Genomic DNA, 14,794 nt, shown 5'->3' with positions numbered 1-14,794 from the left:
ATACGGCAGGATTACTGGAATTATATGTCAGTACCACTGTAATTATACGGCAGGATTACTGGAATTATATGGCATGATTACAGGAATTATATGGCAGGATCATTGGAATTATACGGCAGTACCACTGGAATTATACGACAAGATTACTGGAATTATACAGCAGGATTACTCGAATTATACGGCAGTATCACTGGAATTATATGGCAGGATTACTGGAATTATACGGCAGGATTACTGTAATTATACGCCAGTACCAGTGTAATTATACGGCAGGATTACTGTAATTATACGGCAGGATTACTGTAATTATACGCCAGTACCACTGTAATTATACGGCAGGATTACTGTAGTTATACGGCAGGATTATTGGAATTATACGGCAGTATCACTGTAATTATACGACAGGATTACTGGAATTATACGGCAGGATTACTGGACATATACGGCAGCACAGGGACACCACCACTGGACTGATGCAGGACAACACAGCACCACTGCAATGGACTGGATTTATACAGCAGCACTGGACATATGGCAGCAGAGGACACCACTGTGATTGGTCACTGGACTGACTGATGCACAGGACACTACCACTGGTCTGATGCAGGACAACACAGCACCACTGTAAGGGACTTATTATACAGCAGCACTGGACATATGGCAGCAGAGGACACCACCACTGTGACTGGACAGATGCAGCACAAGACACGGACATAGGCCCTCATTCCGAGTTGTTCGCTCGCTAGCTGCTTTTAGCAGCATTGCACACGCTAAGACGTCGCCCTCTGGGAGTGAATCTTAGTTTAGCAGAATTGCGAACGAAAGATTAGCAGAATTGCGAATAGAAATTTCTTAGCAGTTTCTGAGTAGCTCCAGACTTACTCCTACATTGCGATCAGTTCAATCAGTTTCGTTCCTGGTTTGACGTCACAAACACACCCAGCGTTCGCCCAGACACTCCCCCGTTTCTCCAGCCACTCCCCCGTTTTTCCCAGAAACTGCAGCGTTTTTTCACACACACCCATAAAATGGCCAGATTCCGCCCAGAAACCGATGCTGCGCTGCTGGGGAACCCTGCGCCCGATTGGCCCCCAATTAGTGCCCCCGCGCCACCCGTTAAAAGTCTCCTGCCGGCCTGCACTGGAAGTGCAGCCCCTGGAGAAGCCCTAGGCCCTCATTTCGAGTTGTTCGCTCGCAAGCGGATTTTAGCAGATTTGCTCACGCTAAGCCGCCGCCTACTGGGAGTGAATCTTAGCATCTTAAAATTGCGAACGATGTATTCGCAATATTGCGATTACGCACCTCGTAGCAGTTTCTGAGTAGCTCCAGACTTACTCGGCATCTGCGATCAGTTCAGTGCTTGTCGTTCCTGGTTTGACGTCACAAACACACCCAGCGTTCGCCCAGACACTCCTCCGTTCCTTCGGCCACTCCTGCGTTTTTTCCGGAAACGGTAGCGTTTTTTCCCACACGCCCTTAAAACGGCCTGTTTCCGCCCAGAAACACCCATTTCCTGTCAATCACATTACGATCCCCAGAACGATGAAAAAGCCGTGAGTAAAATTCCTAACTACATAGCAAATTTACTTGGCGCAGTAGCAGTGCGGACATTGCGCATGCGCATTAAGCGGAAAATCGCTGCGATGCGAAGATTTTTACAGAGCGAACAACTCGGAATGAGGGCCCTAATCCGCCAACCCCCGGCTCCCCGGGGGCCAGGCCGCTACCTACAGCCGTGGATACCTCCAGCTCTGTCCCCCCTGTGCATGTGGTGCGCGGCGCTGCCCCCCGGCTCCCCGGAGGCCAGAGCCGCGCTCATTATTTGGGGAGACCTGAATAACCCCACTGGCCGCCTCCCCCCGGCTTCCCGGAGGCCAGCGCCGCGCTCAGTGGTTGGGGAGACTTGAATACCCCCATCGGCCGCCCCCCCCCCCCCCGCTGACACGCCGTGCGGTTTCCGCCCCCGACTTCCCGGAGGCCAGCGCCGCTGCGCTCCAGAGCAGCCGCACGCGCCAAACTGCCAGCGCGGCGGGACACAGCGGGGGTCAATGCGGGCCGGAAGGGGGGCCCCAGCCGGCAAGCTGGAGAGGCCACATGTCACCTCCCGGTCCCGGGGACAGCCCCTGCCCCTTCCGGCCGTCGCCGCCTCCGTCTCCGGAAGTCCAGTCGTGGGAGAACGCGTCCGCGAGCGCCCGCGGCCGACCCCCGCAGCATACCCTCCAACTGTACCTTTTTAATAGGTACAGTACCTTTTTTTCATGGTCTGTACCGATTTTTGCCTCTCCAAACTTCCATTGAAAGTATAGGAAAAGGGGCGTGGCCACGCCCCCTTTACGCGCAACCACGCCCCTTTTTCGGATTTGTACCGATTTTTCTGTGTAAAATGTTGGAGGGTCCACCCCGCCGGGCGCCGGAGCACGTCCGGAGCCCACGAGGTATCGAGCAGGGAGGGCGACTACCCTGCGCGGCCTTCCTGCACGGGTCCCCGCGCTCTCCATTAATTCAGGTAAAGGGAATAATCAGGTGAAAAAGGGGGAAGAATAGAGAGGAATAAGTAGTAGGAAAAGAGAAGGAGGAGAAAATAGAAGGAGGATATAAAGAAAGAATAAAAGGATAAAGCAGAATAGATAATGTGAGAAACACAAGAAGATCAAATAAGGACAGTAATATAAACTGTACTTCTCTGGGTAACGTCCAGCAACGAAGAGGCTGAGTTGCCAGAAGATTTCTTACTTAGCTCCTAAACTACCTCCCACATCTACCTAAACCAATCACGAGCCTATCAACCAATTTTAACCCCTCCCAGCAAAAAAGCTAACCCTTCGTGTGCCTGCCAGAGCATGAGATCACTGGGCCAGGAGGTTTATGACACTCCTGTCATATATGAATGCCCTCTGTATTCTTTCCGAGTTGATCGCTAGCTGCCGTTGTTCGCAGCACAGCGATCAGGCAAAAATTCGGCTTTTCTGCGCATGCATATGGGCCGACGTGCAGTTTTACACAAGGTCGAGCGACTCTTTTCAGTCGCTCTGTTGATCGGTGAGTGATTGACAGGAAGTGGGTGTTTCTGGGTGGTAACAAACCGTTTTCAGGGAGTGTGCTAAAAAACGCAGGCGTGACAGGTAAAAACACAGGGGTGCCTGGGGAAACGGGGGAGTGGCTGGCCGAACACAGGGTGTGTTTGTGACGTCAAAACAGGAACTAAACTGTCTGCAGTGATCGGAAAGTAGGAGTAGGTCTGGAGCTACTCAGAAACTGCAGGAAAAGATCTATGAGCAATTTTGCTAATCTTTCGTTCGCACTTCTGCTAAGCTAAAATACACTCCCAGAGGGCGGCAGCCTAGCGTTTGCACTGCTGCTAAAAGCAGCTAGCGAGCAATCAACTCGGAATGAGAGCCAATGTGCACTGCAGGGGGGGAGGGGGGGGGGCAGATATAACATGTGCAGAGAGAGTTATATTTGGGTGGGTTATATTGTTTCTGTGCAGGGTAAATACTGGCTGCTTTATTTTTACACTGCAATTTAGATTTCAGTTTGAATGCACCCCACCCAAATCTAACTCTCTCTGCACATGTTACATCTGCCCCACCTGCAGTGCACATGGGCCCTTTTAGCAGCATTGCAAACGCTAGGCCGCCGCCCTCTGGGAGTGTATCTTAGCTTAGCAGAAGTGCGAATGAAAGATTAGCAGAACTGCTACTAAATAATTCCTTGCAGTTTCTGAGTAGCTCCAGACCTACTCACAGATTGCGATCAGCTCAGTCCATTTAGTTCCTGGTTTGACGTCACAAACACGCCCTGCGTTCGGCCAGCCACTCCCCCGTTTCTCCTGCCACTCCCGCGTTTTTCCCTGACACGCCGGCGTTTTTTAGCAAACGCCGGGAAAACGCTCAGTTATCACCCAGAAACGCCCCTTTCCTGTCAATCATTTACCGAACACCAGTGCGACTGAAAAGCGCCGCAGAAGCCACAGCAAAACAGGTAAGTTTTTTGTTAAATAACTAAGTGCATGCACCCTGCGTGCCTTGCACATGCGCAATTTGCAACTAATCGCAGCATAGCGAAAATCGGCAACGAGCGAACTCGGAATGACCCCCTTTGAGAGAGTAGGCTAGAATGAAATAACTTCAGGATGAAAAGAAAAAAGAGGAAAGACTCCTTGCTGGGGAACGCTTATTACAGTAATGAAAAGATTTATCAATGACCTATTCCCCTCAAAATTAATCTTCAGATCATTATAGACAGTGGCGTAACTACTGCCCCCGCAGCCCTCGCGGTGGCTTGGAGGCGCAGGGCTGCGGGGGCGCCGCCACTGATTTAGCGCAGGTTGACATGCGGACGAGCCGTCCGCATGTCAGTCTGCGGTCTCCTCTCCCTCCTTCCCACCGCTGCTGTGATGGAGGGACACGGAGGGCACCGCGCGCGCTTCTACTGTGTCCCTCCTGGGTCTCCGGCGGGTCTAATGAATGAAGTGCCCGTACGTGAGCTCTGATTGGCTCACGAACCGGCACTTCCTTTAACAGACCCGCCGGAGACCAGGGAGGGACACAGGAGAGGCGCGCGCTGTGCCCTCTGTGTCCCTCCATCACAAAACAGCGGGGGAGCGCGGGGGAAGGGGGGGGATTTTAACTGGCCACTGGGGGAGCATATTCGGCACAGGGGGAGGGAGAGCATATTTTGCACTTCGGGGGGCATATGTGGCACTGAGGGGGCATATGTGGCACTGGGGGGGTATATGTGTACCTGGCACATGGGGGGGGCTATATTTGGCATTGGGGGCATGTGTGTACCTGGCACTGTGGGGGAATATCTGGCACTGGGGGCATATGTGGCAATGGGAGCACAGCCCTAGCAACAAGCACTACCCCCTAGCAATGAGCATGACACCCAGTGCATGAAACTCCTGGCAACGAGCATGACACCCAGTGCATGAAACCCCTGGCAACGAGCATGACACCCTGAACATGAAAACCCCTGGCACCGTGCATGGAACCAAGAGCATGAAACCCCTGGCAACGAGCATGACACCCAGTGCATGAAACCCCTGGCAACGAGCAGGTAATTTAAAAGTAATTAGAAGCCTTACGGTAGGACTTAATGTGTAATGGGCATTACGGTGTGTGGCATAATGTATCACGGACATTGCAGTGTGTGGCATAATGTATCACGGACATTGCGGTGTGTGTCATAATGTCATAATGGACGCTGGAGAATTTTTGGGCTTGGGGGAGAAAAATTTCTAGTTACGCCACTGATTATAGACTACAAGCTGCACCCTTAGAGGATCCATTGAAGGTGCTCGCCTCGTTCTAATTTTACTGAGTAACTTAATCCTTGTATATTTTTGTGTGTAACCCTACTGTCTTTTCAATCATTGATTAAAAGGTCATTTTTTTTAAAATCTTTTTCATTACTGTATTAAGCGTGCCCCAACAAAGGGTCCTTATTTCCTCTTTGTTTCTTTTGATTAATAATACTGACTCTGGGAGCACCACCAACAATCGAGATAGCTCACACCCATGGTTGGACTGGCCCACAGGGGTACAGGGGAAAACATCGGTGGGCCCTACTGCCTGGGGGCCCTCCCCCTCCTCTAAGGATCAGGTTCCATATTGTGCTGTTACTAATCTAGTACATTATCTAGCATGCACTACAGTATTTACTGTATACAGTATATTTATCTAGGGGACCAACACTTGCAAAATGGTTAGGTAAACCAATGCGGTGACTGGACACACCCCCTCTAGAGACTGGCCACACCCCTAACCATGGGCCTCTAACACAGCATTCCCCCGGTGGGCCCTACATGCCCCAGTCCAATATTGCTCACACCCCCCTAACTCTTACCGTTGGTCATCTTGACAATAACTCTAATAAGAAACATTGTCTCCCCAGTCCAGTGCGGAACCAACCCCACAGGTGATATAACTTCAGGATGTGCCTGATTCATACATAGCTGTATGCTACTCCAATGTTCAGGCAGTTGAGATATTATCACTGCCGCAGTGCGCACGCGCAGTGATTGAATTGCGATTATGGTCGCAGCGAGGATTGATTCGCAAGTAATTGACAGGGAATGGCCCTTTTGTGGGAAGTAACGGGGAGTGGCGGCAAAAATGTGGTCATGTCAGAACTATTTTCGGGGTGTGTATGAGCCACCGACTGTGATCCTGTACACAGGAAACACATCTCCGGTATCCAGTGGCTGCTCCAAAGGTGAGGCTACAGCGCAGTTAAAATTTAAAATAGAGGAGCCACACCAGCTGCCAGTGAGCCCCGGCCGGCCATATTTGGCAGTGGTTGGGGTGGCAGTTGGTTTGCCTCCCTTATTTGAATTTTGAACTGTGCTGTAGCCCCACCTCTGGAGCCGACACTGCCGGCATCTCAGTTACAGCGGCTATTACAAGTGACTATTAACTCGCTCAGGAGTTTGATGCTTGCCTGATCTGTGTCGATGCTGCAATGGTGTACGCAGTTGTGGGCAGCTGTGAAGGCTTTGGAGGACCTCTCTATACAAATTCCGGTGGCTGTTACATTAGCAAATTTTTGCAACTCTTCTGAGTCAGAAATCGCATCTGCAGTGGCATTAGCCTACAACTAAGATTCAGGTCCCATCTACATTTTGCCATCAAATTCAGTCCTCGGAACACACTAACAGTACAGGTCAGGTTTTCTAGATCCCCTGACAGAATCGCAAGTGAAATAATTAGAACCACCTGTGGATCTTTTAAACTGTCTCAGTCGGTAATGAGAACACCTGTGCCCCAGCAGGGAGACCTGGAAGACATGCTCTGTTAGTGCATCCTGAAGCCTGGATTTGGGAAGCACTGTTCCAATGTAACTTAGGCCCGACTTTGATGAAGTATGATCACGACTGGCAGCAGAGCCGGCCCTAACCAATATGATGCCCTAGGCTAGATTTTGGCTGGTGCCCACTAGCACCACAGCTGGTTCCACCTCTGACCTTGCACCTCTTTCCCAGAACCATCACCCCTCACCCATAGCAGTCCTTATTTTTGTGTTTGTATCCCCTATATTTAAATAGGAACAGTTCGCACATTTGGCGCGCAGCCCAAAAAGGGTTGTGTTTTTGCTGGCAAGGGGCATGGCCACACAATAGTAACCCCAATTCCAATTACGCCACACAGTACTGCAACTTTATTCACATCTGATCATGTGATAGTGTCCATAATTCATATTACATCCCACAGTAGTATCTCTTTACCTTATAAACGTTACTCCTCACAGTAGAGCCCCTTATTCACATTACATCACACTGAATTGCTTCTTATTCACATTACACCACACCCTATTGCTCTTTATTCACATTAGACGACACAGTAGTGCTCTTTCTATACGCAACGCCACATAGCAGAGCACCTTATACACACAATGCCACACATTAGTAATGCATTTATACACATAATTCCACACAGTAATGCCCCTTACACATATGAGACACCTTCTTAATGTCCTTATAAACATAATGCACCTTACACATTATGACAACCTTTATTAATGCCCTTTTACACATAATGTCCCTTACACATATGCCGCACATTATTAATGCCCTTATACACATAATGACACATAGTGCCCCCTACCCATTTGCTGCACATTATTAGTGCCCTTAAATGATATGCAGCATGCCTATATACTGTGTGAGACTGTGGCTGTATCTGCATATGAAATGCTACACACAGAATATAGGTATGCTGCATATCATTTTAATCAGCAGAAGCTGCTGATGCCCCTAGGCATATCAAATGCCCTAGGCAATTGCCTAGTTTGCCTATGCATATGGCCGGCTCTGACTGGCAGAGTAATGGCGTAACTCCTAGAGGAAGATGTGTATAGGGGTAGCAGATAGGGGTGTGGGAATGCCATCATCATTTAGTCCTGAGCTGTATGCTGCCAGTGGCAACAAAGAAGCAGCATGCAGCTATTTACATACTGCGGCCTTGCCCCTCAGACCAGGTTAGGATTTGACCATCTTTCCTCAGTCAGTGACAGGGTTTGGGGGGAGGGGGGGCTGTTAGTGTTCTACCACTGTGGATGTGGCTGGTTGGGTGATGGTACGAGCATGGCTAATTAGCTGCAGATATGTTATTAACAATTATTGTTCACTCTTAGCTGTACAACGTGCTTCCTTTCTTCCGGTACCTGCCCGGTGCGCACAGTAAAATCAAGCAGAATATAGCTGACCTGCACGCTGTCATCTCCGCTGAGTACAAGAATCATCTGAAAGGACTGGACAGAGATGACCAACGAGGATTCCTTGATGCATTTCTTGTCAAGCAGCAGGAGGTAATGAGAATATATAATTACTAAATAATTTACATGGTAGTGCTAATATTGCATGCAGGGTCTCAAATTGCTCTGATTAGTATTGGTTAAGAATAAAATGAATACGGCTGCAGTGGCGCACGCAGGGGGGTTTCCGAACACCCAGAAAGCCCCCCTCCATTTTGCGAGCCAAGTATTATTAATGGCTGTCTAGCGTCCTCTGCAGCCTGCTGTCTTCCTGGTGGCACTTGTAAGTCCTTAATAAAAGTTTACTTTATTTTAATTATACAGGTTGAGTATCCCTTATCCAAAATGCTTGGGACCAGAGGTATTTTGGATATCGGATTTTTCCGTGTTTTGGAATAATTGCATGCCATAATGAGATATCATGGTGATGGGACCTAAATCTAAGCACAGAATGCATCTATGTTTCATATACACCTTATACACACAGCCTGAATGTCATTTTAGCCAAAAAAATTTGTAACTTTGTGCATTAAACAAAGTGTGTGTACACTCACACAATTCATTTAGGTTTCATATACACCTTATACACACAGCTTGAAGGTCATTTAATACAATATTTGTAATAACTTTGTGTATTAAACAAAGTTTGTGTACATTGAGCCATCAAAAAACAAAGTTTTCACTACCTCAATCTCAGTCAAAAAAGTCCGTATTTCGGAATATTCCGTATTTCGGAATATTTGGATATGGGATACTCAACCTGTAGTACATATATATCCATGTGCATACATATATACACATGTATATATGTGAGAGGTGCGGCTGCGGTGCGTGTGGTGCCTGCTGCCGTGCAGGTGTAGACTTGGTACTCACCAGGCGCCGCTCTCTCTCACCTTCAGGTACCGGAACCTTCAACGGACCTGGAAATCTTCAGTCGGATCCGGACACGGCGATTCCCTCTCGGAGCTGACCGACGACCGAGCTGAGGAGAGAATAATATACCTTAAAGGGGGTATCGACCCTTCTTCCACTGGAACAGGGGATACCCCAGGGGTGACCGCGACCTTCACTGGTTGGGTGAATGGTCATCACCGGCACGAAGCCTCAGCCACCCAGATTTCACACACTCGCGCTCTCGCACGTAGTGTGATGAAAAGGATTCTCACGTCCGTGAGCAATCCTGATTCCGGCGCTCGGGGACAGACAAGGGACAAACGCACACAGATGTTACTCACCGTCAGTTTTCGCACTGCGAACGTCTTCTTCTCTTACAGGTCCCTGTAAGGAGGTAAACAAACAAGCAAACAGCCGTGCAGGGCCTAACTCTAACCTAGTGTCACACCCTATACTAACTACAACGGCAGAGCCCTCGAACTAGCTCTGTGGGTGTGGTGCAACAAAACTAAACACACTTAACGAGCTCACACTTTGCCCCGCATGGTAACATACATCACGATACACAATGCAAGCGACGGTACGGTCCCTTTAGTTACCCGACTCAGAACACCCAGTAGTGGGGGCCGCACAGCTCACCCACCTACCGTACTCTCTCCTTAGGGCTCAGGCCGAGCGGGCCTGCCTACCTAACACCTCAGGGTGGCCTGGGCCTAGTGCCCGGTGCCACCTTTATTCACCTCGGGGGCACTTGTTCACTGGGCCTAGCGCCCCCTAACTGCACACAGGCCGGAGGCCTGACTTCGCCCACGGGCCTAGCGCCCGCCTAACTTGCTGCCCGTTGGGTGACCTGGGCCTTGTGCCCAGGGTCACCTTATATGTACCTACTGCCAAAATACACTAGGGCCTAGCGCCCTCTAATGCCCCACAGGCCTATCGCCTGATATGCCCCCGGGCCTAGTGCCCGCCTAACTGGTGCCCGTTGGGTGACCTGGGCCTAATGCCCAGGGTCACCTTAATGTACCCCTAATTGGCCGCGGGCCTGGAGGGCCCGACTAAATGCCCCCACGGGCCAGGAGGGCCCGACTATGTGCCCACGGGCCGGGAGGGCCCGACTACATGCCCACAGGCCGGGAGGGCCTGACTGTGCCCACGGGCCTATTGCCCGAACACCCGGTGGTCTAGGGAGGAGCGGGTACAGGGGCACCTGAAAAGGGCCTACCTGACCCGCTGGGAGAGGCACCAGGGGGAAGCTTCGTCAGCTCTTTGCTTCCCACCCCTGGTGACCTCTCCGGCGCTCTCCTTCAATCTTCGGCCGCTGGCCCGTCCTGGCCAGCGGCGCCGCCGTCGCCTCGCCGCGTCCAGCCGCCGCCAGACATCTTCCTGCCGCCGGACGTCTTCAGGCCTCTTCCGCGGCCACCCGAACTCCGACCGCGATGACCTCTTCTGGCTCCTCCGCGTGGCGTCTCTCTTCTTCGCGCTCTTCCGCGCGCTCCGTCCCTTCGGCTCCCGCCCGGCGTCTGACGTCAGACGCCGGGGGCGGGGCCTATGACGCGGCGAGCGCCGATTGGCTCGCCGCGTCCCTCTCTGACTGGCTGCCGCTCCGGGAGCCGCGATTGGCTCCCGGAGGGCGCCAAGATTCAAACGCCTCTGGTCCGGTGCAGGGAAAAGGGTAATCCCTGCACCGGACACCCGCCGCCACGCACCCAGCGCTGGGGACAGACAAGCTGCCCCAGCGCTGTCCCCAGCTAGGGACAGCACCACAGATGTGCCCACAGGGCACATCTCTACATATACATACATATAAACACACAAACACAACACACACACACACACACATACGATATATATACATGTGTATATATACGTGTACTGTATGTGTGTATATATATATATATATATATATATATATATATATGTATTCATGTTTACTATGCTATGTGTTTATGTGTGTATGTATATATATATATATATATATATATTAGAGATCTGCACCGGACATTTTTCGGGTTTTGTGTTTTGGTTTTGGATTCGGTTCTGCGGCCGTGTTTTGGATTCGGACGCGTTTTGGCAAAACCTCCCTGAAATTTTTTTGTCGGATTCGGGTGTGTCTTGGATTTGGGTGGTTTTTTTCAAAAAACCCTCAAAAACAGCTTAAATAATAGAATTTGGGGGTAATTTTGATCCCATAGTATTATATGACTAAGCTAAGCGACCCAAGTGGCCGGCACAAATACCTGGCCCATCTAGGAGTGCCACTGCAGTGTCAGACAGGATGGCACTTAAAAAAATTGTCCCCAAACATCACATGATGCAAAGATAAATTAAAGAAAAAAGAGGTGCAAGATGGAATTGTCCTTGGGCCCTCCCACCCACCCTTATGTTGTATAAACAGGACATGCACACTTTAACAAACCCATCATTTCAGTGACAGGGTCTGCCACATGACTGTAGCTGAAATGACTGGTTGGTTTGGGCCCCACAAAAAGAGAAGCAATCAATCTCTCCTTGCACAAACTGGCTCTACAGAGGCAAGATGTCCACCTCATCATCATCCTCCGATTCCTCACCCCTTTCACAGTGTACATCCCCCTCCTCACAGATTATTAATTCGTCCCCACTGGAATCCCCCATCTCAGGTCCCTGTGTACTTTCTGGAGACAACTGATGGTGAATGTCTCCACGGAGGAATGGATTATAATTCATTTTGATGAACATCATCTTCTCCACATTTTGTGGAAGTAACCTCGTACGCCTGTTGCTGACAAGGTGACCGGCTGCACTAAACACTCTTTCGGAGTACACACTGGAGGGGGGGGGGCAACTTAGGTAAAATAAAGCCAGTTTGTGCAAGGGCCTCCAAATTGCCTCTTTTTCCTGCCAGTATACGTACGGACTGTCTGACGTGCCTACTTGGATGCGGTCACTCATATAATCCTCCACCATTCTTTCAATGGTGACAGAATCATATGCAGTGACAGTAGACGACATGTCAGTAATCGTTGGCAGGTCCTTCAGTCCGGACCAGATGTCAGCACTCACTCCAGACTGCCCTGCATCACCGCCAGCGGGTGGGCTCGGAATTCTTAGCCTTTTCCTCGCAGCCCCTGTTGCGGGAGAATGTGAAGGAGGAGATATTGACGTGTCACGTTCCGTTTGAGTTGACAAGTGTCTCACCAGCAGGTCTTTGAACATCTGCAGACTTGTGTCTGCCGGAAAGAGAGATACAATGTAGGCTTTAAACCTAGGATCGAGCACGGTGGCCAAAATGTAGTGCTCTGATTTCAACAGATTGACCACCCGTGAATCCTGGTTAAGCGAATTAAGGGCTCCATCCACAAGTCCCACATGCCTAGCGGAATCGCTCCGTTTTAGCTCCTCCTTCAATCTCTCCAGCTTCTTCCGCAAAAGCCTGATGAGGGGAATGACCTGACTCAGGCTGGCAATGTCTGAACTGACTTCACGTGTGGCAAGTTCAAAGGGTTGCAGAACCTTGCACAACGTTGAAATCATTCTCCACTGTGCTTGAGTCAGGTGCATTCCCCCTCCTTTGCCTATATCATAGGCAGATGTATTGGCTTGAATGGCCTTTTGCTGCTCCTCCATCCTCTGAAGCATATAGAGGGTTGAATTCCACCTCGTTACCACCTCTTGCTTCAGCTGATGGCGGGGCAGGTTCAGGAGTGTTTGCTGGTGCTCCAGTCTTCGGCACGCGGTGGCTGAATGCCGAAAGTGGCCCGCAATTCTTCGGGCCGCCGACAGCATCTTTTGCACGCCCATGTCATTTTTAAAAAAATTCTGCACCACCAAATTCAATGTATGTGCAAAACATGGGACGTGCTGGAATTTGCCCAAATTTAATGCACGCACAATATTGGTGGCGTTGTCCGATGTCACAAATCCCCAGGAAAGTCCAAGTGGGGTAAGCCATTCTGCGATGATGTTCTTCAGTTTCCGTAAGAGGTTGTCAGCTGCGTGCCTCTTATGAAAAGCATTGATAAAAAGCGTAGCCTGCCTAGGAACGATTTGGCGTTTGCAAGATGCTGCTACTGGTGCCGCCGCTGCTGTTCTTGCTGCGGGAGGCAATACATCTACCCAGTGGGCTGTCACAGTCATATGGTCCTGAGTCTGCCCTACTCCACTTGTCCACATGTCCGTGGTTAAGTGGACATTGGGTACAACTGCATTTTTTAGGACACTGGTGACTCTTTTTCTGACGTCTGTGTACATTCTCGGTATCGCCTGCCTAGAGAAAAGGAACCTAGATGGTATTTGGTACCGGGGACACAGTACCTCAAACAATTCTCTAATTCCCTGTGAATTAACGGTGGATACCGGACACACATTTAACACCAACGCAGCTGCCAAGACCTGATTTATCCGCTTTGCAGCAGGATGACTGCTGTGATATTTCATCTTCCTCGCAAAGGACTGTTGGACAGTCAATTGCTTACTGGAAGTAGTATAAGTGGTCTTCCGACTTCCCCTCTGGGATGACGATCGACTCCCAGCAGCAACAACAGCAGCACCAGCAGCAGTAGGCGTTACACTCAAGGATGCATCAGAGGAATCCCAGGCAGGAGAGGACTCATCAGACTTGCCAGTCACATGGCCTGCAGGACTATTGGTTTTCCTGTCTAATGAGGAAATTGACACTGAGCGAGTTGATGGTGTGGTTTGCAGGAGCTTGCTTACAAGAGGAAGGGATTTAGTTGTCAGTGGACTGCTTCCGCTGTCACCCAAAGTTTTTTAACTTGTCAATGACTTCTGATGAATGCGCTCCAAGTGACATATAAGGGTGGATGTTCCTAGGTGGTTAACGTCCTTACCCCTACTTCTTACAGCTTGACAAAGGCAACACACGGCTTGACACCTGTTGTCCGCATTTCTGTTAAAATAATTCCACACCGAAGAGGTGATTTTTTTTGTAATTTGACCAGGCATGTCAATGGCCATATTCGTCCCACGGACAACAGATGTCTCCATGGGTGCCTGACTTAAACAAACCACCTCACCATCAGAATCCTCCTTGTCAATTTCCTCCTCAGTGCCAGCAACACCCATATCCTCATCCTGGTGTACTTCAACAGTGACATCTTCAATTTAACTATCAGGAACTGGACTGCGGGTGCTCCTTCCAGCACTTGCAGGGGGCGTGCAAATGGTGGAAGGCTCCACCTCTTCCCGTCCAGTGTTGGGAAGGTCAGGCATCGCAACCGACACAATTGGACTCTCCTTGGGGATTTGTGATTTAGAAGAACGCACAGTTCTTTGCTGTGCTTTTGCCAGCTTAAGTCTTTTCATTTTTCTAGCAGGAGGATGAATACTTCCATCCTCATGTGAAGCTGAACCACTAGCAATGTACATAGGCCAGGGCCTCAGCCGTTCCTTGCCACTCCGTGTCGTAAATGGCATATTGGCAAGACGCTTTTAATTTAGATTTTTGGGTCATTTTACTGAACTTTAGTTTTTTGTATTTTACATGCTCTTTACTATGACATTGGGCATCGGCCTTGGCAGACGACGTTGATGGCATTTCATCGTCTCGGCCATGACTAGTGGCAGCAGCTTCAGCACGAGGTGGAAGTGGATCTTGATCTTTCCCTATTTCACCCTCCACATTTTTGTTCTCCATTTTTTAATGTGT

At 49.9% G+C, this 14,794-nt stretch overlaps 1 protein-coding gene across 1 annotated transcript in view; it reads left to right on the top strand.

The window, feature by feature from the left end:
* The window catches only part of LOC134908901 (cytochrome P450 2K1-like), a 97,345-nt gene that overhangs the window by 45,798 nt on the left and 36,753 nt on the right, over positions 1 to 14,794 (top strand). Inside the window, exon 6 of the mRNA XM_063915128.1 lies at positions 8,134 to 8,307. Within this exon, the coding sequence (XP_063771198.1) occupies positions 8,134 to 8,307 (174 nt within the window). The remainder of the gene's footprint in view (positions 1 to 8,133; positions 8,308 to 14,794) is intronic.

Source organism: Pseudophryne corroboree, chromosome 4 (genome assembly GCF_028390025.1).
Source record: "Pseudophryne corroboree isolate aPseCor3 chromosome 4, aPseCor3.hap2, whole genome shotgun sequence".
Taxonomy (NCBI): Eukaryota; Metazoa; Chordata; class Amphibia; order Anura; family Myobatrachidae; genus Pseudophryne; species Pseudophryne corroboree.
Note: the sequence above shows the minus strand (reverse complement) of the source record. Positions and strands in the feature narration are given on the sequence as shown.